Source organism: Gadus macrocephalus, chromosome 21 (assembly GCF_031168955.1).
Source record: "Gadus macrocephalus chromosome 21, ASM3116895v1".
NCBI classification, from domain to species: Eukaryota; Metazoa; Chordata; class Actinopteri; order Gadiformes; family Gadidae; genus Gadus; species Gadus macrocephalus.
In genome coordinates, this window is record NC_082402.1 from 6,264,078 (window position 1) to 6,288,801 (window position 24,724).

General features: G+C 45.9%; 1 protein-coding gene across 2 annotated transcripts; it reads right to left on the minus strand.

Annotated features, from left to right (window-relative positions):
• Positions 1 to 293: 293 nt before the first annotated feature.
• Positions 294 to 24,218, minus strand: LOC132450212 (serine/threonine-protein phosphatase 2A 56 kDa regulatory subunit gamma isoform-like). 2 transcript variants are annotated; one of them, XM_060042263.1, is made up of 16 exons: positions 24,080 to 24,218; positions 23,530 to 23,589; positions 21,464 to 21,629; positions 9,191 to 9,390; positions 7,766 to 7,876; positions 6,963 to 7,055; positions 6,631 to 6,761; positions 6,461 to 6,520; positions 5,967 to 6,075; positions 5,818 to 5,871; positions 5,304 to 5,474; positions 4,124 to 4,251; positions 3,870 to 3,971; positions 3,641 to 3,713; positions 3,266 to 3,382; positions 294 to 3,086 (listed from the first exon to the last, which is right to left on the minus strand). In XM_060042263.1, the coding sequence occupies exons 1-16, from the start codon at positions 24,104 to 24,106 to the stop codon at positions 2,949 to 2,951; spliced, it is 1,740 nt and encodes a 579-aa protein (XP_059898246.1). In that variant the 5' UTR covers positions 24,107 to 24,218; the 3' UTR covers positions 294 to 2,948. The 2 variants fall into 2 exon arrangements, with proteins under 2 accessions (XP_059898246.1, XP_059898247.1); XM_060042264.1 differs by lacking the exons at positions 21,464 to 21,629; positions 23,530 to 23,589; positions 24,080 to 24,218 and adding an exon at positions 15,492 to 15,692.
• Between the last annotated feature and the right edge of the window lie 506 nt (positions 24,219 to 24,724).

The window sequence follows — 24,724 nt, forward strand, 5'->3', positions numbered from 1 at the left end:
ATGTTACTGCATCAAATATTTGTTCCTTGTGCCATGCATTATTTTCAGCCCCCTCTTCCCACCATTATGCTGTGTGTTTAGTACACGTTTATAATTTAACATCGTTTAGCATTAGTCGTTAATATACCGTGTTGGTTTTGTCTGAAAAAACTCTGAAAAACAAGTTCCAACTGTCGCTCAGAAAGACAGTTGAACTCTAATTTAACAAAATGAACCAATTGCGTTCCAAGATAAGTTATCGATTATAAATAATTTAAAGAAATGGCAAGAAAATTAAAAACACACAGCAGGTATAGGATGAAAATATAAAACTCACATGTTCTCTTTATTTACTGTATATAGATAGATGTACATCACTGGAGATTTGGATCGAAGCACACTCAAAGATGACACATGTGGGATGACGACGTTTCCAAGAGAAACCCAAAACGGAAAGATGTCAACATTTCAATTTTTTTTTTTTATGTCATCCAAAAAAAAAAGCGACTATCCAAATTCTATACAGTTCTGAATGTAAATATTCACGTGTTGAAGTCTGTGCCCCTTACCAACTGACTGCAGTCGTAATAACCTCTGTATTCTGTACATTATCCAGGTATTTTGTACAAAATATGAAATCTACCATTTAATAATAGATTCAACACAAAATAAAAGTACATTATATGTACAATATTAGATGAAGTCATTTAGTACGAGTAGTACAAATACAAATACTAAAGGACACTTGCAACAATCATTTCTTTTCAGAGAACAAAAGAAGTGAAACCCAAAGTGAGCAGAGCTCCAGAGAGGGCTTCGTTGAAGCCGTCTCCTGAACCACGCCCTACCGTATGTCTCGTAATGGGGCCGTGAACACAACACCATGGCTTCAGGTAGTGGGACGTTTTCTCAGTTTGTTAGCACTCTAATCCGTCTGCTAATGTCCTTTTTAAAATTGGGGGAGGTGGGGGGGGGATAGGGGTAAACAAGACAGAAAAGATCCGGGAGTTTTTTTTCCGTTATTTACAGTATGCAATACATTCAGTCAAAAAACACTGACAAGAAGTTTTGCCGGTCGAGAAGTTGGAGACGAACTAATCCAAACGCAAGAGACTAGAAAGCGGCCAGAGGCGCTTCACACGGATGACGTGAGGAGAGCCTTCTGGAGAGAGAGAGGGTTTGTACAGCAGTGTGGTTGCAAGGGATCCTGGGAGCTTAGCTGTGGGGGGGGGGGGCAGTGTTGGGGTACTGCCCCCCACGTGTAGTACAGGTGACCCAAAGTTACAACGGATGTTATATACATTTTGTATATATATATACGTGCGCGTGTGTGTTTGTGTGGGGAGGGGGGGGGGGGGGGGGGGGGGGGTGCTTTGGGGCGGCTGCCAACTTGTATTAATAGGCACACTGGAGTGCTGGAGCCCTACACACCCACGCGGTAGACAGCATTGTGGATTTTTTTTGTTATATTCTCGTGTGTCATTGTCGTTGGTCCTGCGACCTTTTGCTTCAAGTTTCACCAGGAAGTCCTTCCTCGCTGCAGTGGTGGACGAGCAGCTCCTCTGACAGACTTCCCTTCTCAATACACCCCACCCCCACACTAGCCGGACCATAACCGTTTTGTGGGACCCCCCCCCCCCCCCCCCCCCAGAAGGCGTGAGCTCTGCGTTGCGCTGTGAGTTTTGGCATCGTCAGCGCGAGCGCCGCGCCCCCCCCCTCGGACTACAGAAGGCACTGTGAACAGAAGAAGGCCGGTGGTCCAACACATCCCCGGCCCCTAGCCTACCGCGCTTTGGAGACACGGTGGTCCTTAGGGGACAAAGGGGGCCGGGGGGGGGGGGGGGGGAATAAGCCGCAAGACACCAGCACAAGTCCCCAGAGTCTGCTTACCTCTGAACCCAGCGTGGCCTGGGACGGTCTGTAAACACCTTCCGCAGCTAGATCTCCAGCTGCTCTCCAGAGCCGGCAAAAGAAAAGCTAGAACAAGGATGAGCCGACACCCGAGTTGTGCACGGACGACTGCTTCAGACAGACGGGGGGGGGGGGGGTTTGCGTGGTACAACGAGAACGCTGTTGGCACCAGACTAGGCCCCTGCAAGGGAACGCACAGAAAGGGGTCCCACAGACGGAATAACCTGGAGAGCTATGCTTTGGGGGGCGGGGGGGAACGCCCACAAAACTGAGGAGTTTGGATCCAAGCGTGCATTCTAGAGGACAGACGGATACAGCCATGAATTTCACACACACACACACACACACACACACACACACACACACACACACACACACACACACACACACACACACACACACACACACACACACACACACACACACACACACACACACACACACACACACACACACACACACCTATAAAGCCGTTTGGGGACCATACGACACGGTATGGGATAATCGCAGTGTGCTGTTTGGAAGAAAACAATTGATGGGTTGGTGTTGTATGGATTTGTTTTTAAATTAAAATGCGAAAGAAATCCCAGGTGGAGGTGCGCAGGGGGGGGGGGGGCAAGCGTGCGTCACCCGTACAACCACTGACATCTTAAAAAGAGGCAAGAGAAGAAGAGAGAGACAGATCACACAGAAAACACCTGAGAGAAATGACCAGAAGGGGGCAGCACTGCACCCCGTTAACCGAGAGCGAAACAAAGCGGAAAACACTTGAACAAAAGAGGAAAGAAGCCAGGAGAACGGGAGCGGAGAACAGGAGGAGGAGGAAGAAGGAACGGCCGCCTTTGAACGTGGTGGAGCGCCTTTTTTTATTCCGGTCAAGCAAAGAAAGTCCAGCGTTGCCCGCAGCTCTCGTCCCCCTGACAGGCCCTGCACTGAGGCCAGGCCGGGGGGGGGCTCGGCTCTGGGGGGCGGCTGGTGGGCTGGCAGGACCGGGCCGTCCCGAGCGGCCGAATGGCGCCGGCGGCTGATGCTGGCTTCTGCCGGACCGGGCGGCGGTCCTAGTGGCCGCCGTCGCCGAGGGGCAAAATGTCCTGGGCCCGCCGGTGGGACTCCAGGGCGGAGACGGTGGACACGTCCTGGGGGAGCTCAGACTTCCTCCGCATGAGCGGGCGGTCCTTGCGCGGATCCCGCTGGATCTGGATTCGACGTGAAAACATAAAAAAAAGGAAGAACGAAATAAAAAAAGAATTCCACAGCTGGTGGTGGTCGGGGAGGGGGGGGGGGGGGGAGGGGCGGTGGGGGTGTAGGTGGGGGTGTAGGTGGGAGTCGGGGGTCGGGGGGGGGTTCACATGGGTGTCCTCCGCAGGCGGGCTACCTGGATGGCTTCTTCCTCCACCGTTTTCTTCAGCAGCGCCACGTCGTCCAGCGGGGGGCAGTCCGTCTCCATGTCCATGGGGGAGCCCGTGCCCCCCAGGTCGATGTACAGCAGGAACTGGAGGGGGGGGGGGGGGGTGAGACGGAGGTGAGACGCGTGCGGACTCCGAGGGGTCACCCCCAGATGGATTCAGAGGCAGGAGATAGGAGGTTTAACTGGTGTAGTCCGTCGCTGCTATACGAGTCCATTTAAACTGAGATGGGATAAGACCCGACAGCCTGGCTGTTTTTCATGAACATGGTTTAGATATTAGAGATTATTCAAAGCCTGCGGAAGGGGAAGACGAGTGCAGAGAAATGGATGAACTTCACACACCTGCGGGTTGGTCTTGGCCAGACTCTCAATCTTCACCCATGCATCCTCCCTCTCCTTCCACTTGGCCTTCTCTCTGACCAAACAACAACATTTACAAAACCCGTTAGAGGCTGCCGCACAAAACGTCAAACCAGAGGAAAAGACACTTAAAACATGTAGCGGGTGAACACGGATGAATGGCGTTTATTCGAGCCGATGCTAGAATGCGAGGCGAGGGGTGTGACCTTACTTGCTCTTCTCGGCTCTGAACTGCTGGGTGCAGTCGTCAAACAGCTTCTGGTTCATTTCCATGAACAGCTTTAAAGCGTTGTAGATCAGCCCGTGGATTGTCCTGCGACACAATATAAAAAAAGCGATAAACACACGGACCATACGGACGGTGGCAGCGTGTGCGCTGGTCTGCGGGGGCGGAGAGAGGCCCCGGAGAGAGGGAGAGAGGGAGAGAGGGAGAGAGGGAGAGAGAGAGAGAGAAGGCTGACTCACTTGTTCCAGTGGGTCTTGGAGTTGCGGTACAGCGCGGGGAACATGATGGGCAGGATCCTGGCCGCGTTGTCGCTGATCAGGCTCATGATGTACTCGTTGTTCCAGTAGTACAGCGCCCGCTCCGCCACCTACAGGAGCAGAGGCCGCGGTCAGTGGCGTCGTAGCAGTACCCGCCAGCACCCCTTAACTCCCTCATGGATCCACCCTGACCCACTGACTCCGGTAAAGATAGCCACCATTGTAACGGTTCTAATGTTTACAGATGATGCATTCTTGGGGATTTTTCACCGGCAAGAAGTTGGGGACGAACGAATCCAAACGAAAAAGACTAGAAAGTGGCCAGAGGCGCTTCACACAGATGACGTGAGGAGAGCCTTCTGGAGAGGGGGGGGGGGGGCACGTATTGGGGGCGTGAGCAAAGATCCTGCAGTACAGGATCTTGCATACAATATCACATACTGATTTGCAGCACGATAAATGTCAAGGACTTGGTTTCGGTGGTGACATTCCTGCCCTGCTGTCAACCAAAGGCAGGGGCTGGTTTGAGGGCAGGCGGTGCTACCAAAACACACTCGCTCCCCAGCTTTGTTTCGAGTGGCGCGGCATAGATTTGCCCCCGTTGCCACCAAAAAGAATCAAACAGAGATGCGAGAGATTTCTGCTTTAACGGTAGGGACGGCGATTTGGATAAACCAGCCAGAGCAAGGTCGATTTTGAAAGTACCCTACCCCTCCTCCATAGATAGGACAGCATATACACAGAATTGAATTGAAGAATTAATATTGGTTTCAAAATCAAGTGGGTGTGTGAGGGAGTTTCCCCTCGGTGACTTTGAGTGATGTGAAATGTGTTATGGTGCAAATTGCAAAATCTGTGATCTGACGCGGCGTATTTTTTGCCTGCATCAACAAACGTGACGCACGGGTCCAAACAATCAAGGATCTGACGTGGCTACACATGACCAGTGTTACCAGATTGGGCCAGGTTTCCCACCCAATCTGGCAACCCTGCTATTTGCTACACAGGGCCGGTGTTGCCAGATTGGGCCAGGTTTCCCATCCAATCTGGCAACACTGGCATCGGGTGGAAACCTGGCCAAATCTTGCAACACTGCACATGGACATAAGCCCGGTCCCCAACCTTGGGTTTGAGAAGCGTCGGCCTAGCGTGCACTCGGTACCTGGAAGTGGGGGCTGGAGACGCACTTGGCCAGCTGTCGGAACAGCGGCTCCATGACCTTGACGAACTCCGAGGGCTCGATGACGTCCAGGATCTCCTCCAGCTCGTTGAGGAACATCACCTCCTTGGGGCTGTGGGTCTTGGGCCAGTACTTGAGCAGCGCCGTCACAGCCTGCAGAGAAACCAGAGCCTTAGTACCCACGGTTTAGGATGTATGGTTTATGGGTCGGATGTATTGGTTATGGGTTGGATGTATGGTAATGGTTATGATGTATGTTATGGTTTGGATATATGGTTATGGTTTGTCATGGGGGCTCCATCCCATACCCAAAGGGTTGTGTTTGATTGTTTGAACCAGCCACAACACTAAAATCCATCTATACAGTTTTGGCAATAAGATTGTAATCCAATTGTCCAAATCAAATGATTTTCCGGTGAATGGGATAACATGGTAATCATTGGCCTCGTGAGTCAATGGATCCTGAGCGAAATACAAAGTCTTACAAAAGGCTTACCGGTTCTGTGAGAGTGCTGTCCTTCTCAAGGAACTGAACGACACAGTAGGCCAGCTAACAGAGAAAGTAAGTGATGCAACGGTTATTATCAGACAAATGAAGGCCGTGAGTGTATTGAGATGGCTCATAACATGGACGTAACTACTGACCTGTGGGTGATAGACGCTGAGAGACTTGACTTTGTGCAGTGGCAGCAGAACTTTCAGAAGGAATATCTTGTGCTCCTCTTTTAGTGGTAACGCAAAGCCGTTGATTATGCTGCAAGAGATCAGATCACAGAGGTCATGAAGGAACGTACCAAGAAGCTCTGCTTGGAGGCCACGCAGACTTCACTTTCGCTATCGCTACTTTCTCTGCATAGGTCACTACTCTGTAGTCAAAATTAAAATGATTTACTGGGAACCACCGTGCTCCACTGAATATCTATACCAAGAAGAAATTCTAGACTGAAATTAAGCTTATTAATAAACCAGCTGGTTGTCATTTTATGTATTTAATCATATTTGGGAGAAGCCTGTTGTGAAAGAGGCTATTTATATGCATAATTTGCATTTTATAGATTCTTATCTCAACCCGTGATCTTTTTTAGAAATCGTAAATCAGAAGAATAGAAGGGAGCCATAGAAGCTTGACCTGTTCTTACCTGCCTAATATTTCCAGTAGCTCTGCTATTCCGTTATGATGTTCAGTCTCATAGATGAACCTGCGAACAACAATCAACCCACAGGCGGTTAACAAAGAGAATCCATCAGCCTCCAGTAGGGGTAAATAACCACAGATGTCCTTAATGAGCCCTCCTCGTCCGCTACGCACCTATAAAATATGTTGTTAATATGTTTTCGGATGTAGGCCCGCAGACCGAGGAACTTCCCGTAGATGCGGTGGAGCGTGGTTTTTAAAAAGTCTCTCTCGCGGGGGTCCTCGCTGTCAAACAGGTCTAGTAGCTGTGAGGATGAACACAGGGAAGAACATGAAATGAAAAGGCACCACTACAGCGTGACTGAAACACAGCAATCGTAATTTTGTGTCTTTTTCCATTTTTGGAAACCGAAAGAGCTTGACGAATGCTGACTGTATATGTTAAGTGTTTTGTATCTACATTTTACATTCAAATAAGAAACAGAAAATAAAAAGGAAATGCTTACCTGCATGACAAATCTCTGGTCGATATACTTTTTGGCTACATTTGGTTGAAAGTCTGGTGACTCCAAGAACCGCAGGAAGAACTCATAGACCAGCTGCCGGAAAGGGGAGCGAACAAGGAAGTCACTCAAACAATAAAACATAAGGAGTGTTGTGTGTGTTGGGGGATATACTATGCCACTTTATTACATTTATTATAGGTCACATTATGTGACATGATCTACCTGACGCCTCGTTTCTACATACGTATGTTTTTCGTATCCGTGCTTCCGTAAATTTACGGAAGGAGTCGCTAGTGTTTTACGTACGGACATGAATTTATTTACGGACAAAAGATGGGGGAGCGTATGATAATGGCCGTTTTTAGGAGACCGGTACTTTGGAACATGAGGATCGACATATACAGAGATAAAAACAAAACCAACCAGGCTTGGAAAGAGATCGGCGAGGAGTTTGGCCTGCCAGGTAATTACATGTTTTGTGAAAAACATAAAAACTTTCATACGGTATCTCCGCAAAAGTTAAATTTTTTGAACATATATCACGGTTGGATCGCATACGAGAATGTACGCATGTGGAAACGAGGCGTGAGGGTCTGATATGATCTACCTGTAGGAGTCACATGATCTACCTGTAGGAGTCACATGATCTACCTGTAGGAGTCACATGATCTACCTGTAGGAGTCACATGATCTACCTGTAGGTGTGACATCACGTACCTGTAGGAGTCGCATGATCTACCTGTAGGAGTCACATGACCTACCTGTAGTAGTCACATGATCACTGTAGGTGTGACATCACGTACCTGTAGGTGTGGCCATGCAGCCTCTAACGTGGGCTCGTCCTCCTCCGGGTCAAACTCCGCCCCTGTGGGGTTGGATGAGGGGGGCAACGTCCGGAACATGTTCCCCGAGAACTGGGACCAGGGAAACACAAAATAACCAAAAAATACAATCAAAAAACAAAGATTGACCCTCGCGCACTTATGAGCATAAAAGATGTCCTGACAAAGTCCCCACTTTGATGATTAAAGGGACCGCTGGACTTCAAAGCGCCATGGGCGAAGGGTCTGCCAGGCCTGTAAGAGGATATTTTCATGCTGATTCGACAGCTCCCTTGCATTTCCTGCCGCAATGATCAAATAGCGGCCGGGGTTAAGAACGAGGCCACATTTGCACCTTGATCGTCCGCAGGTCACCGCGTGGCACCGAGGAAAGGCTTTGATAAACATCAAAGTGCTTTAAGCCATGCCGTTGAAAGCAAACTTGGCCACATGATGCCTTCGGAGCAGCGCATCAATAAACCGATTCAGACGTAATAATAACTGAAGGACGGTGGTCACGTCAGCCACAACAATGTTGCAGTGAAAACCTCACTACGGTAATTAAAAGTCAGTGAAACACACCAAGACTACTACTTGCATCAGCCGTCCAGTATCCACTGTAGACAACCAGAATGACCATCATCTAGGAGATTTAAAACCATGCATGGTTCAATCGCTACCAACTGAACTATCCGTGTATGGTTCAGCGACTTCAGTCCCGTAGGAACCAGGGTCTTAGTCACACTCTCTTACTCATGACTCGCTCATGAGTAAGGCTGGAGCTATACGAATCGGAAATAGCCAGGGAGTATTTACGCCACTGGCGATTGCCGTGGCTTCAGTCTGCGACGGAGGAATTGAATAAAAGATCAAAAGGATGGTGTTACAAGGCAGACCATAATACAAAGGTTTGTTCAGCCACTGATGTATCTTCAGGAACCAAGCGATCGTTGTGTACTGCCCCAGGTTAGCGGCTTGGCTTGGGGAACAATCAAAGTAAAACTGTTTTTTTTGTTCATTAGTGTGATAAAGTTAAGCAATTTTGTCTAACCGATGGTTTGATAAACATGTTGCTGATATTTTACCGCATCAACACTAGTATGAGCTATGGAGCATCATATTGGAGAATTTTATTCAAAAATCTGATGTCTTCACCCAGGAGGTTTTTTTAGAAACATCATTCTTCACATGTTAAATCCATATAAAAATAGCCTTGTTTGTGTGTCAAACTGATTCATTCAAAATAAAATCCACACATAATTCTGCCTTGCAGCCGAGCATACGCTAATTAACGGAAATATAAACGTCTCCGTTAGTAAATCCCACCGATTCATCGCCCTCAGGCCACCGCCGCTGCATTAAACAGCCCCCACCTCCAACAACCTCCACCCCCTCCACTTCACTCACCATGTGCACCACCTCCGGGTAGATGGGCTCCGTGATGACGTTCCGGTTGTGCGTGATGAACTCCACCATCTCGCTGAGCGCAGCGCGCTTCACTTCCTTCCATTTCAGGTCGCTCAGAGGGTCGGACAGGAAGTCGAAGAGGACGCAGCATTGCCGCAGCTTCTGGAGGAAGAGCTTCTCCTGTTCGGCCGGGGGAACATCTGCGGGGAGAAGAGGGCGGACGACGTTATGCCCCCGTGAATGAACACGCAGTTCGTCCTCTGTGGAGTGTAACAGGACCATCCTAACAGGAGCTGTCGTCTCTCTCTTTGGTCCCTAGGTAGTGGCGAATATCTATTCGCCACTACCTCTCGACTTTTCTTCCACAAAACGTATTAGTAGTATTTTTTACATGAATAATGTCAGATAGTTGTGACGGGTACATGCAAGGAGATGGAATGTTTTTTTTTAATGATATGCAGATAATTTAAGCAATTTCTTTATTCACATCATCCTAACCGTTATCCTGTATGTCATAGGGGGCCATGGTACAACTTGGGTGTTTATGATCATAGCCAAGGGGTCGGGAACCTTTAAATTTGGCAGATCCATAAGATAAATGAACGACTTGAGATGGATGATAAAGAGCTAAAGAAGAGTTTGCACAATTCCTTTTCAAATGTTTTAGGCAAGATATTCATTCAATGGATATTGGACTATTTGGGCTGGAAAGAAGGATGATGTTCCCTTTCCTAGCAGTTTATGATCTACTCTGATTAAATACGGGTAAATAGATGTTGAATCAGACTTGGATATGAACCTAGCTTTGTAACTTTGCCAATGAAATGTAGCTTTGTAATTGAAGACATGTATACATTATTTTTGTTAAAATTGCATTTATTTTTGGTAATACAATATGATTTCAGCATTATGGTCAGCTGTTTGCAATCACTGAAAGCGCCAAGTATGGCTCCAGAACCATAGGTTCCTGACCTCTGTCCTAGACGAAGGGTTGTGGTTTAAACCCCAATTTCCACAGTGTACCTCAGTTCAGTTCAGTTTTATTTGTCATTGTTACAGAATAATAACGAAATGTTGTTAGAGCAAAACACAGACAGGCATTTAGTTTTAGTTGAAGTCATTCTTCAGCTACAAGCCTTCACCCTTTCAGCTCCTTAATGACATGTCATGCATCCTACAAAACTCCCTTTTGGTAAAGGAGTCTGCTGTGTGTCTAAATAAATAGTACATGCAAATATTTCACCTAGAACTGCCATTAAAAAATGTTGGGTGAAAAGAACCTTAAGAAATTATCCTTTCTGACTGCAGATTACAAATAGCTGTGTGAACGTCCATCTACCGTCAGCCAACTGTCCAATGCTGTTTCTAAGCAGTAGGGAGTCAAATCACGTGCCTGTCATCTGAACCTCCCTGTTCATGTTCGATGTCCAAAGGGCTGCACCAACGTGCACAGACCAAACAAACATAACTTAAAAGTTGAAGCAAGGGACAAAAAATAAGATATTTCTCCTCGGCAAAAGCTTAAATACAGACGTCCGTTCTTCTTTTAGTGAAAATATACCGTTGAGTTCCTTTACTACCATCTCTATAGCGTAACAAATAGACCGGCGTACAGCAGCGGCAGCCATCCCTGCACCTTCATCATAATCATCATCCCGCATCATGTGAGATAAACGGTTGTGATTGGTCGGTCTACTTCATACCAGGTTGCACGGGAGCGACGCCAGTCCCGTCTGCAGAGGAAATGAAACATGAGCTCGCCAAATCTGTCTGGTTCCCAGGCTACCGAATCACCGTTAACTTAACTGCGAAACCTCCAAAGGGGACAGGTAAGAAACCTCATTAGACCGGACACTAATCATATTTAAAACCGAGCAGAACACCAGCGATGGATTACAGGGCGAGCGACACCATCGTTAATAAGGTCAGCGCAGTCAGGCTCAATCCCTAATCACGGCTCACAAATTACCGTCGCCTGCTTTCGGGGTAGTATCATTCCTAAAAATAATTAAAAGCAAACAAGCAATTGAAACCCAACTGCTGATCTATCCAAACCCGGTGATGTTGAATTTTCCTCCCGACTGCAATCATTTGGTTACGGGCCATGTCACAAGTGCAGAACCCATGATGAAGCATCAAGGAACAGGATTACACATTTTGCTCGGGCTTTCCTTCACAAACACCCCCTCCTGGCCATGGGGCACTCCCCTACTTTGCAGTGGCGTAGAGGAGACGTACCCGACGTTTCAGTGCTTGATGCCTTACACCATCGTGCCGACAAGAGTCCTTCTCAAATGGGATGGAACACCCCTCCAGATCCATTACGAGAACACACGGCAGCACACTCATCACTGTCAACAAGGCAGCCCATTCTTTAGTGCCAGGGAGCATGCATGACTTCCCCACTCAACAGCTTTCCCCTGCCAATCGATCGTTCCCGGCCCGGAAGCATGGGAGGGGTGGTGGCGAGAGAAAACAATCAGAACGCTTACTCATAGAATTATCACGTAAGCTGTGAAGGTCAACGCAGAGCCCACCTCCACACTGAGGACATGACATTTACTCCAGAGCACGGTACAGGCAGACTAGAGCCACAGAGTGTTAGGAGGCCCTGGCCATTTTGAAGTGGAGCACATCCGTTTTTTTCTTATTGAAAGGTCAGCGGTGGAACGTGATTTGAGAGAGTTGGTAAGATCTGAGGTTGGGTCAAAATGGGAAGTAAAACGCCCTTCATTCACTGCAGGGATGTCGGACATCCACTTTCGAATCTCTGCTACGGAAGAGCAGCTCCGCTCAGAATAAGCGAACAGTGTTTTAATTCAGGCCACCCCGATAGGGCTAATGGAGCAGGCCATCGGGCTAGAGGAAAAACAAACACAGCGTTCCTCAGAAGCCACACAGTGTGTAGACATCACCACTTGGTTTGCCTCACCATCCGGCCATGGAGAACCTACGGTTACCACACATCACTCAACCAAACCCTGATCAAACCACCTGTCAATCAAGCACACTCACACAATACGTATAGTTAGTTGACCAACTCTTTCGGCTGGTATACATACACACATTATAGTCTTATAGTATGGCTAATGTGCATTTTAGAGTGACGTATACTCGAGACCATAACCCTAGCAACAGTGAATCCTTTGCCGATACTAAGTCCACGAAAGCCGTCCATTATCTCAACGGACAATATATGTGTGTATGTGAACATCGCCATGGCGACATGTTCAGAGCAGGACTTTGGTCTAGGGGAGGTCAACAGCGATTCAAAGATGGCTTCCGCCTTCGACCGTGGTTGCTTAACAACGAGGCTCCTTTGATTGTGGAATATTGTCCGCCATCGGTGTATCATATACATGTCAGTATGTGTTATCAGTATGAGAGTTAGTTGGAAATATTTACAGTCTATCTATATTATAGCGCGCACACACACACACACACACACACACACACACACACACACACACACACACACACACACACACACACACACACACACACACACACACACACACACACACACACACACACACACACACCATCTGGGTAAAATGGTTATCTTGCTGCATGACAAACAAGCTCTTGAGTGTTGTGGGAAAAAAATTCAGGAAATCAACACGTCCGCAAAACAAGAACTATATGAATGTGAAAATAAATTACAATGAAGGATGTTCCCACAAAACAAAACTTCACACCCGAGGTACATCGCAGATAGTAACGGAGAATTTATTCAACACTTCCAGTGTGAAAGACTGGGCTTATGTGAGTCAGGTAAAAGTACTTTTCTCAATTACTGGGGTTGGTGGGTCAGCCAAACCAGGGATTAAATCCCATTATCACGTAGCACAATCCAATCAATGAGTTACGTCAATCCATAATACATTTCTGTGGTAATGAGAGGCGACCCATGATTGCTGAAATGATTGGTTGATTAATGAATTACTAGTAAACAGACATTAAACTGCTAAATGTTGTGGGAGTTGTTTAGTCACCTTTCCCTTTACAGTAATTTATTAACAAAAGTGTCCAACAGTTTGATGCTAACAGGCTCATAAAATACAAATATTAAAATTTTCTGTTACTGTTGGTTTGGCTGCTCATTACAAGGTGTGTTTGCATATCTTTAGCCTCATAGCACAATTGGCTGAATCATATTTACTCCAAATTGTGATATCTAACCTAACTCCACTCTTCTAACGCTGTTTATTCACTGTGCCTCATTGGCTATATCCTAAGCCAATCAGAGTGCTATTTTTACATTCCATAATCACTATCTGCCGAAGTCATCAACTTGACTTATGCATTTGAAGCTAAATACAAGATGAACCTGAAAACATTAACAATGCAGTTATGCTATGAGGCTCACGATATGACTTAAGTAACTTGAATGCTAAGAGATCAATACAATATAAATGCGGTAAGGTTGTGTAACGTTTCAAGAATATGTAGATGTCTTCATATTTTCTCATGCAACGCCGGATTTCAGAAATAGGCAGATGTTGAGTAACTCAGCCTCTGAACACAAGATGTCCTAAACAATAACATTGAAATGTTTTCATATCCATCAATGTTCTCTCAAGTGTTAAGCAGTGGGCTTGAAGTGTTTGATGACCAACTGAACTGAGTGAAGAGTCTTAACTAACTTATCCAGTCATACTGACATTTGCATTTTAACAAGGAGAATAATCTTCCAAAGCTTTCCACTACCCACCATTCCATTCAACATACCGGTTGCTTTTGAGCAAGGCACGCCCACCTTAATGTAGCGTGTCTTTGTGTGTCTCTGTGTGCGTGCGTGCGTGTCTGTCTGGTGCCTGTCTGTCTGTCTGTGTGCGTGCATGCCTGTGTGTATCCCTGGGTGTCTGTGTCTTTGTATGCGTGTCTGTGTGTGTGCGTGCGTATCTGTGTGTGTGCGCGCGCGTCTGTGCGTCCCTGGGTGTTTGTGGGTGTGTGTGCGTGTCTCTTTGTATGCATGTCTCTGTGTGTACGTGTCTGCTTGTCTCTGTGTGTATGTGTGTTTGTCCCTGTGTACACATCTCTGTGAGTGTTTGTCTCTGTATGCGTGTCTCTGTGTGTGCGCGTGTGCCTGTGTGTCACATCTCACGCTACCACCGTTTTCCCAGAGCTCGACCTCAGGCCTGCTCCAGTTACACAACAGCTCTGGGGTTTCTGTGCGAGCCTGAAATATTGAGGAACACGCTGTGCAACTGTAGACTTCCCACACAGTCCCCACTGCATGGCTGCCAGCCTGACCTTTACTCCCCAACAGGTCCCTGCTTGCAGGCAGGTATCGACTCGACGCACGCCACCCCGAGGCCAGACCGCCACTGCCACATAGTCAGGCTGGAAAACAAGCCCTCTCTCCTTCTGGTAGAATGTGCTGGTAGAATGTAGACGAGGGTCCATCATTTCCGAGGGCAGTGTACGATTTTATAAAGCTGCAATGTTACCCAAGTAAACGATAAAGAGCACAACAAGAACCACGGGCTTCGACCGAGTGATCATGCATATTCAAATGTAAAGGGTTCTGTTTAACTCCCAAATCCACAGTGAGTGTGGGCCAGGCTCGTGCCCTAACTCGAGCATTCATTCATGAAACAGCAGGCTTACACCAAACGCCCCCATACCGACTCAAAAAGGTGGAATAATCTCTCAATAGGGGCTCCGATGTGGGTCAATAAGGATTAGATTGATCAGTAAAATGGAAACTCAGCCCGATGCATACGGCCCTCAAACAAACACAATCCCAGCCCACTTCCTTTGACATCAGCAGTCTTGGTGGGGGATGGGAGGCAGAAAAGGCAGTAAAACTAGCCCTCCTCCCTCCGTTAACCCCCTTCCCCTCGCTCTCTCTCCCTCTCTCTCTCTCTCTCTCACATTCACACACACACACACACACTCGCACGCTGCTAACAGCTAGCTGAGCAGCACTCCGCCGAACGCCTAACGCATCAAACACAAACATCCCCCTGCCTCCCCTGAAATACTATGGCCACAGCGACCACTACATAAAAACCCCTCTCCACCCCGTTCTCTAGAAAAGTCTGTAGCGAGCCAGCCCCAGTGCCCCGGAGCCATTATCCTCACAGCAACATGCATTTAGCAGCTAGGGATTGTTGAGGGAAACGACATTCCTCGCCAGCCTGCCTTTGACTGACACACACACACACACACACACACACACACACACACACACACACACACACACACACACACACACACACACACACACACACACACACACACACACACACACACACACACACACACACACAGTAGCAACGGAAGGTATTCTCACCTCTAAAATGCATAAGGGCCATGGGCTGGAAGGGCCCGTTGGAGCTAGACGCGTCCAGTACCATGTCGTCGGCGGCTCTAGCGCATGCCAACATCAGGGTGCCGAGGCTGGACGGGAGCGGAGCAGAGGGCAGCCCGTGCTAAGGCGACGAGCCAGCCTCCATTTTAGCACAAACACCGAGCAGAAAATGAAGCTCCCCTGCTGCTGAAGGGAACCAGCTAGATAGTGACGTCATAGCCCACAGCGGCCACCCCATTGGCCGGCTGCAGTCACATGGGCCTCCCCGTCAGAATAAATAAACACGCGCGATGGGATTGGCCGGGGGCCCCGTTGGGGGGGAGGAGTGACGGCCACTGTGATTGTTGCAAGAGGAGGTTTGGAGAGCGGAGGCTAGGCCGTGATTTACAGGTTGGTAAATCAGGCGGGTGAAAGGCTGTACATTAAATAGTTGGATGAGAAAATAAAGACCACTAAAAAACAGACCGCACCCAGTTCCAAACTGAGGCCAGCCAACAGAGAGGAGGGGGGGCGTTGTCGTGTCCCTCACTGTCAAGACGAATCAAACCCAGCCATACGACACAGGGAGTGAGGTCTCGAACAAACATTGAAAACAATGGAGTGAAATGAAATAAAATGAACACCATACAGTGGCCAATACGAACAATAAAGACAATCCAAGGCCCGAGAGCTGCAGCTTACTGACGCAGGCCTCAAATTAACACAGGAAGCACAGCTTACATAATGCAAAACCAATCACCACATGTCAAACAAACAACTCAAGAGGCTGCGGCAGACCAGTGCTCGACATACATCACTGTAACCAGCGCCAAGGGGACAGGGACTGAGCGTGTCTGTTGTGGTGTGTTCTTGCGTGGGGGTGTGTGTGTGTACGTTCCCCTGGCAGATGGCTCTGCGGGACGACACCCTGAGCCCAGGTGTAGGCGACACAAAAAGAAAGGCAGGAAGTGCATTGGCAGGCGACACAGGATGCTCTGCTGACGCAACGAATAACACTGTCTCAGCGACCGTAAACCACAACACCCGTTCCCCTTTCTTTACGAGCGTCGTTGTTCACCTTTTGAACGTTGACATTTATCAGAAGTGTCAATGTGTGTGGTCATCCGAATGAATCGAGATAAGCTTCATGACTTCGTTTGATCAGCCTCCTCCTCCATTCCAGGCAGTCGGAGATATTCAGATTATAAAAACAATAGTGTGTGCCGAGTATGTCACTTATCCTTCAGCAGTTTCTTAAGGCCACTTCCCAGCAATAGGAGTTTATATGAATGCATTTTGAACACAGCAATAACGCTTTATTAATAAACACATGCATAAATACACATTTTATTCTCCAATGAGTCTCCATTGATCTTTAATCATAACATGGTTACGTCAAAACCCTTTTCTTCTGCTTACTCAAAACAAATGCATGCCTCATTTAATTAATAATTGTATACAAAAAGGTATTCAGGCATCCAAGGGAAGGTCCAATTTCAATATTTCTTTATTTGTAGGTTTTTCACAGAAACAGCTCATTTGTTAAAGCAACGTGTGCAATTTCCTCATCAGCATTTGCAGTCTAACTCCATTAGTCGCATTATTCATCAAAATCGGTCAGTTCTACCAGAACTATATACACCGTTTTGAGATCCACCAATAAGAATTAGGTCAAATAAGCACAGATTTCGACCTGTTATCCCATACAGACATTGAAGCCAAAGATGGGTGGTCTGGCCAGACTAAATGAAGGGCTCTATATTGCTGGGCCGGCCCCCTAGTCATGGGGGACAACTGACTATCAAAAGATCTGTTGTATTGACAAAGACTAAGCTGCAACACACAATACTCTGTTATAAATACCCCCCCCTGCTTCTTTTTGGCACATGCAAACAGCAGACCTGAGTTCTTTTTCTCGGAGGTCAGGGCTATTCTGAGCAACGCGGTGGAAGACAACTTGTGAGGCATCAGGAGTCTTTTTGTCGTTGTTGTGTTTCTTTGTATGTGGAAAAGCAGCAGATCGTCTTAATTAACACATTTTTGGGGGCTTCGTTTGAAATTCTACTCTTTCTTGCCACCACCTCACCTGATTATTATGCAGTGAGAAAGACCCTGGTTTGGTCTAACAATGGTCCTGTCAAAAACAGCAATTTACCATATTTTCCTGCGTTGAGTACAAGGAAAAAAATAAAAGCATCCTAAAGGCCAGAAATACATTACATTTGAGGATGCACGTTTGAATAAGTGTTGCATGGTTTTCCCACAGCACTTTCAAACTGGTAAGGAAAAAAAATCGAAATCCCTAAATAATCAAATTTATTCCGTTATTATTAGTGACAGCCCAAAACAAAAGGGTTTTGACCCTTTTGTAGAGCTCACAACAAAACCAAGCATGGCACAATAAAGCATAGGAATTTCCATGATAATATTGATTAACAAATCCTACAAGGCCTGCTTCTTTGGGAGGTTGATAGAAGGGGGATTTGATGACGTGAATGCCATTCTAACCAGAAGGTGGAGACAAATTGAGATGGTTCATTGCTTACTTTCAGCTGGGATCTATTTAGACAGGGAACAGCCCTCTACAAGCCTCGTTACTCTGTCACTTTCAGCCAGGAATCATGTCGTTTAAAAAAGGCTTTGAATTGTTCAACTGGGAAGACTTACAGTTTGAGTATCTGATCTCTCACGTAGTGAGAGATCAGATACTTAAACTTTAAGTCTGGCACAACAAACAGAGCAGTGTTAGTCTCTGCTAGGAAACATGGAGAAAGCAACAAGGGTACTCCTCAGTATAGAAAAAAGTACAACCAAATCGGACGTTTTGATGTCGTCTCAATTGAAGGACTCTCAAGGAAGGGCAGAAATATGCCTGGAATGAAAACAGCGCGAGCGCAGTGCCTGTTTGGGCATGAACGATACTGATAACAACTTCCATCACCACTTTCAGAAGCCGTCATCCAGGATCTCGGACTGCAGATAAAGAACTGAAACACAACGATTAAAACCCAGAGCTTGGTTTTATTCCGCATTTATAACTTCCGTTCCGCACCGCCCGACTCTGAACACACCGGACCAGCCCACCGAGGGAACACTGACTGCATGCCCTGATTGTGCTGAGACCTGGATCACACCCAGCTCTGTCAACGGTGCCTTGCCCGAAGGCAGAACAACTGTGGTTATCTCTCAAGGCTGTCACAAGCGAGTCACAGAAAATGTTTATTTTCATGCCACCCCAATTATCGTTCTTAAAATAGACAAAAACAACAGCCTCACAGCTTGACTCTATATCCCGATACTGGAGCACTGCTGAATCACTGCACATCGCCGACTGAAAGCGCAGAGGTCTTACTGGTGGGCTGGTGTATATGAGGCGTTTACAAGGAATACCAGGCCCTCACAAGGAAAGAATAGGTGTCCAAACCAATCATTTAAAAGCATTGGATTTAATTTGTGTTGCATGAATAGCCTCGCTGCAAGACAAATTAGCTTTTCCAAGTTACAAAGTAATCAGGCATGGTCAATCCATACTATACCCAATTCACAGGATTGGTGTGACTTCACAGTTGATAACAAACAACTCCATTTACCAGGAAATATAGACCCATAGTTTGATTTATTCAACAGAAAAGGCAGTATAGCTTTCTCCTGGAATCTATGTAACCTCTGCAGACTTATACGTTAATATAGGACCACACCATAAAGCAAAGTCATCTTGTCTTTTCCAGTATTACATGAGAGACAGATTGTGTTTAGCCTATTTCATTTTAAATAGACCTATAGTCTAGGAAGGCACTCTGAACTTGTTTATTGTTTACATGTTTATTTTGACAAATATAAATTTGAAAGTGAATTATGTTTATTTAGCCAAAAAATACAAAGAGCAAACTGTTCTTCAGCCACTAACATTTCAGTAGGTCAGCAAAATAGTTACGATGCAATTAGACTGACATGCATAGGCAACGGTCACGTTCCAGCGTTTAATATATAAATGTACGTGTTGGGTTACAGCAAAGGCAGCAGAAGTGCCCGGTGTACATTGCACACTGCAATGAGGAAGTGATTGTCAAAGCTAACCTTTGACCTTGACCGCTCCGTGGGGGACTGCGGGCGATGACCATGCGTTGTGCTTCTTGGATCTCACCCAGTAACAATGTTTGTTTTATAACACAATAAGTCTCCATTCAACTTAGTATTAACTTCTTTATCTTTTATGTCAGCAAATGAAGCCTCATAGTCCATCTCTGGTGTTAAGCCTGTTTGCTCCAGCAGTGATTTACCCTTCAGTGGTTTAGCCTACGATTGTTTTCCAGCAGCTTTGCTGAGGTTACTGTGAAGTGCAATAAGTTAATTTACTGAGCCGATTTGCATGTACACGTTAATGATTTGCCTGTGCACAGTACTGATGTGCTTGTGCACAGCCCTGATGTGCGTGTGCACAGCATTGATGGGCTTGTGAACTGTGCTGCTTTGCCTGTGCACAGTACTAATAATTGTGGGCACCGAGGGGTTTAGTCCTCTCCACGATTCCGATAGGACTCGTGGTGCCAACATAAATGGTCTCATCCAACGTTCGGTATAAGGCCAATCAAGAGCTAATGCCACCTATAGCATCAATGTGTTTTTTTTTATGCTCTACAGCAGAACACAATTTTCTGTGTGTCATTGTTTTTGACACGGAAAATAATGACAATTTAACAATTGAGGGGGGGGGGGGGGGCAGTAGTGGGCACCTATAATAAAAAATATAATAATACAAAGCATTTTGGGAATCGGAATTAAAAAGCATAATTTCCAATTCCCTTCAAATAAAAAGGTTGATTGCAGTGGCGCTAGTGATCCAGCTGAGGCGCTGTGCCACCGCGAGATGCATGTAGGGTCAAACCCTACACAACATGCCCAAGACAACAGCCTGCAGGATACAATGCATGTGAAGTGCTATAACATATATATTTATATGCATATCAAAGAAAGAAACGTGCGACAGGACAAGAGTATGGCTCAAAACCAGCCTGTAATGCAAGTGCCATGCCATTAAAGCCTTATCTCGGGATTACCACTAAATATAGACGCTCTGGTTAAATCCACAGCAAAGTCCACACCATGTAGGCCTATGTCCTCTGTTAGTTTCCATGTCTTGCGTAATGCCTCCTTTATCCCTCTGCCATACCAAACATAATGCCGCTGGACAAATGAAAAAAATAACAGCATGGGTGACTATGTGGCCATAGGGGTCGACATTAGTTGGCTTAGAGTGCGAGCATCTGATCTCCTGAAATACTCCAGTACAACACTGGATGTCTGGGGGTCCTGCAGGATTTGATGTTGACATGGGCTTCTGGATGTGATCCAAGTGCATACATGTACGTTTCCCAATAGTTGTTTCGAAAGCAATACATTAACCTAACCTAGAATGTTATGCAACGTGAGGTTATGCAATGTTATGCAACATTGCACAGATCAGAGAAGTGTACAAAGGCGCTTTCAGAGTACGAGAGGAAGCTTGGACTTGACATCATTGTTCAAGAGAAATCATCGAAATGCTGACTGTGTGCGAGAGGATGCTTTGGATGTTTTTCACAGTTCATTTTTTGGCCTCTTTACTTGGCGAAAACGTGAGAGGTCGCAATTCATTTAAAATCTGATTTTGTATCCCTGTTACATTAAAGTCTAATTAAAAATGATACAACTCAGATATTGCGTCAGTATCATATTTTTCTGTACATCTTTCTTCATTGAATTGATAATCAATTATATTTGTTGTCAATTATGACAAAATGTATATATTATTATATACATTTAAATGATATATATATACATTTAAATGATAAACAAAATATCCACATTTTATAACTTGGGGGTATATATATATATATATACCCAAGTTATAAAATGTGGATATTTTGTATGTTGCCAACAGTAGTGTCCGGGAGCCATTGAGGCCATGAGGGTTGTGAACTTGGGGAGGTAAATACCTTTGAAGGCCGGCAGTTTCTGCAGCTCCCTGTTGTTGCTCAGGCTGAAGCGAGAGGAGCTCTGCCTCTTGTCCTTTTTGACAGGTGTCTGGGAAACTGGCTGCTTCCCCTTCAGCAGCTGCGTGGTGGGAGGGACATTGTTGCCGCCCTTCCTATTGGAGCCCGACTGAGGGGGTAGAAAATTTGCATGTCAGCGGCATTGAACTAGGGCCAGGCAGGATCTGCCATGCATAACGGTATCAAGTGACGGCAAAACCAAAAGAAGTGAGTGCTTCTTTCACACTTCCTCAGAAACAAAAACAAAAACACACTGTCGTTAGATCCCTACATAAGCATACTCAACGTTAACACAGACGTCTGGTATGCAGAAGAAACGATGATGGCTTCGAGTTAATCCTGTTCATAAACTAGACAACAACTTAATCTAGACCCACAGTTCCCCTGATTTAGCTGAAGCCAAAACATTGACGATAGAAAACCACAACATAATCTATTTTAGGACACCTCCGTTATCACCCATACGAGCAACCTGTGGAGAAGACTCAAACATCTGCTGTTCTCTTATTCACGATTGTCTATGGAGTCAATAGAAGCCCTGTAGAGAATTGGGCAGACCCACTGTGGAATCTAATGAATGTACTAGGTGGCATCTTAGCTGGTCCCACTGGCCTGTTAGGTTCCACTTGACAACACGACCTGACCACTCAGTGTTCGCTTCCCTAGCTGCAGCTGTGAAGTTTCCTCTGTGATTCACAAGGGAAAGGGGGTTGTGTAATTAACTTAAAACCTAAAAAAAGTAGGCAACCATCTGAGGCAATTATGTCATGGCTTTTGTGGTCGGCCCTGCTTGCCAGGCGGACTGGTAATGAGGTAAATAAAGCCAAGACGGTCCTCATTGTGGGAAGAATTATGCAATAATGTGACCCGACAGAATTTATCTTCTCCATGATTCTTGCCGGTTATCTACCTTAACGCAAAATAGATAAGTCTTTGCATCTGTAAATGCGCAATCAAAAAAATAAACACGTAAAAAATGTTCTAGCAAGACTAGAACAGAATTTACGTTGCATGTTAATAACCACAAAAAGACACGTAAGTCATGGGGGCAAAAGCAATGGCTCACAAACAGGGGAAATTCTGTAAGGCTGATTGTATTAATTACATGAAGGGGAAAATCTACCCTGAGGCAGGCCAGCTGCTGACCCAACCTCAAGAATATAGAAACACAAATAAGGCACTGTGTGCACTTTACAGTTGAAATGCGATGTTCACTAGGAAACATGCAATTAGTTAATCATTAGTTGTATGCATTAGTACATCTCACAAGATCGTCTAAACACTTTAATCAAAGCTCTCCGTTCAATATCCCAGTGCATTTGATTAAGCTCCCATACACAGATCCTCCAATACTAAAGTTGAAGAAGCCAATTTCTGCGTGAACATGCTCATCATCTTAAAGCCAACAATAATCTGAGGTTAAGGCTGAGGGCTCACTGAGAGGAGCTACAACAGCAGCGGCAGGGTGGTGAATAGTGGTTTTAATTTGACACTGGGTTGACGCATTAGCAGATCTGCTTGCCTCAGAAGAGGGAGTGTACCACAGATTAGGAAAAAACACAAAGGAAGGAAGATAACAGCAGATGACGACAAATCTCCGAGCAATGCAGAGATCCTTATGAAAGGATTGTTGCCTGTCCGTTTAAACAGAAATAACAATTGACACAACTTGTTTGCCTGTCCACAAGTGAATTGCTGAATTTTCTATAATGCATTAATTAAAGTTCAGGAATTGCCAAAGGGTATGTTTTTCTCTTTTTGCTTTAATTTAAAGCAACATATAAATCAATTAAGTTGAATTACTCTAGGTCAGGGCAAGAAAATCCATACATCAAAATCCATAATTTGTTTAGGGTAATTGATCTGGAAACACTCTCTATAAAACAATGTCATTCAAACAATACAATACAATACAATACATTAGTATGTGTGGTTGTCTATGTGGAACAGATCAGTGTCGTCTGGTCGCACATGAGAGGACTGTGGGTAAATGTCTCCAGTTAGCCTACCTCATGCTCTGAATTCTCCTGACTTCCACCCTTGCCCACTTTTCCAGACTTGGAGGGATCCTGGGAAAACGACAAACCGTTATGTACCACTCAAGGGGATGTCGTACATTGGATGGGGACACGGCAATATGGATACACACGTATTAAATATTTTACACATAGGTTCCATCCAAATATAGCTGGGCTGACCACGAATAGCAACACATTGGCAGGTATGTGGCCAGTCACCCACCGTCTGCAAAAGACACGTCACTCGAGAAGAGAGCGTTTTGCGTGTGCAACCATCTCACACAATAACCCATGATTTGAAAGAATGTGCTAAAACAAACAACTGCTCAGTCTGTGTAGAACCTAAAAATACCCTAAAAATGCTAACCTACGAGCTAACCTAGCGGCTGATGGATGTGGGTAGGCTGGCCTCTTCGCTAGGTGATGGGGCAACTGTGTTCATTCATGTCGAGTGTTCTAAAAAACGTATTTTCCACTACAAGTAACGCTTATTCTCACTTTGTTATTCTCGCTCTGAACATCGTTCTTGTATATAACTCACCTTTTCTTTTTTCGTTTTATTCGGCATCGCACAGACGTCCCCCACCCACTCCCTCTCGGAATACTCCACAACTGAAGCACTGACAACTCCTCTGGCACCGGACTGTGGCGGGTGGCCCGTACGCGGCAACGCTATTGGCTGCTGCCCGTCCAAGGCCACTCTATTGGCTTAGCTGCTGCCCGTCCACAGCCACGCTATTGGCCTCTGCCCGTCCGCAGCCACGCTATTGGCTGTTGTCCGTCGCAGCCACGCTATTGGTGTGTGGCGGTCAGCTGACTGGTAACGTCAAAGTCTAGCTCGTTGAAATGTTTCAAGTCGAATTAACATTTATAACAGGTCTATTAATACTTTTGCCATACTGTGTCACAAATAACGTCTCATTACTTCAGTTTAGAGCATTGCATGCATCATCCTACCTTGTGGACTTTATCGATTACCTTTTTGACCTATGTGTCTGGATTAAGATAAATAAAAATAAATATCGCTGGATACATTTATATTCAATTTATTTATTCTGGTTTGGTTAACGAGTTATTGATTGAGTGGAAGGGGGCCTACATTACAACCTAACTCAGAAGAGAGACTGGAAAATCAAGGCTAGGCCGAAATTAGCCTGTCTATCGTTTAACAATGATGCAGTCATTA

Bases quoted from the DNA above. Each gene is read 5' to 3' on its own strand.
- LOC132450212 (XM_060042263.1), bottom strand. From the start codon at position 24,106: ATGCCGAATAAAACGAAAAAAGAAAAG. The intron at 4,252-5,303 runs GTACCGAGTGCA...CTGCTCCTGTAG, and splicing joins TCTCCAGCCCCCACTTCCAG to GTGGCGGAGCGGGCGCTGTA. The intron at 3,383-3,640 runs GTGTGTGAAGTT...CCCCCCCTCCAG, and splicing joins TGGCCAAGACCAACCCGCAG to TTCCTGCTGTACATCGACCT.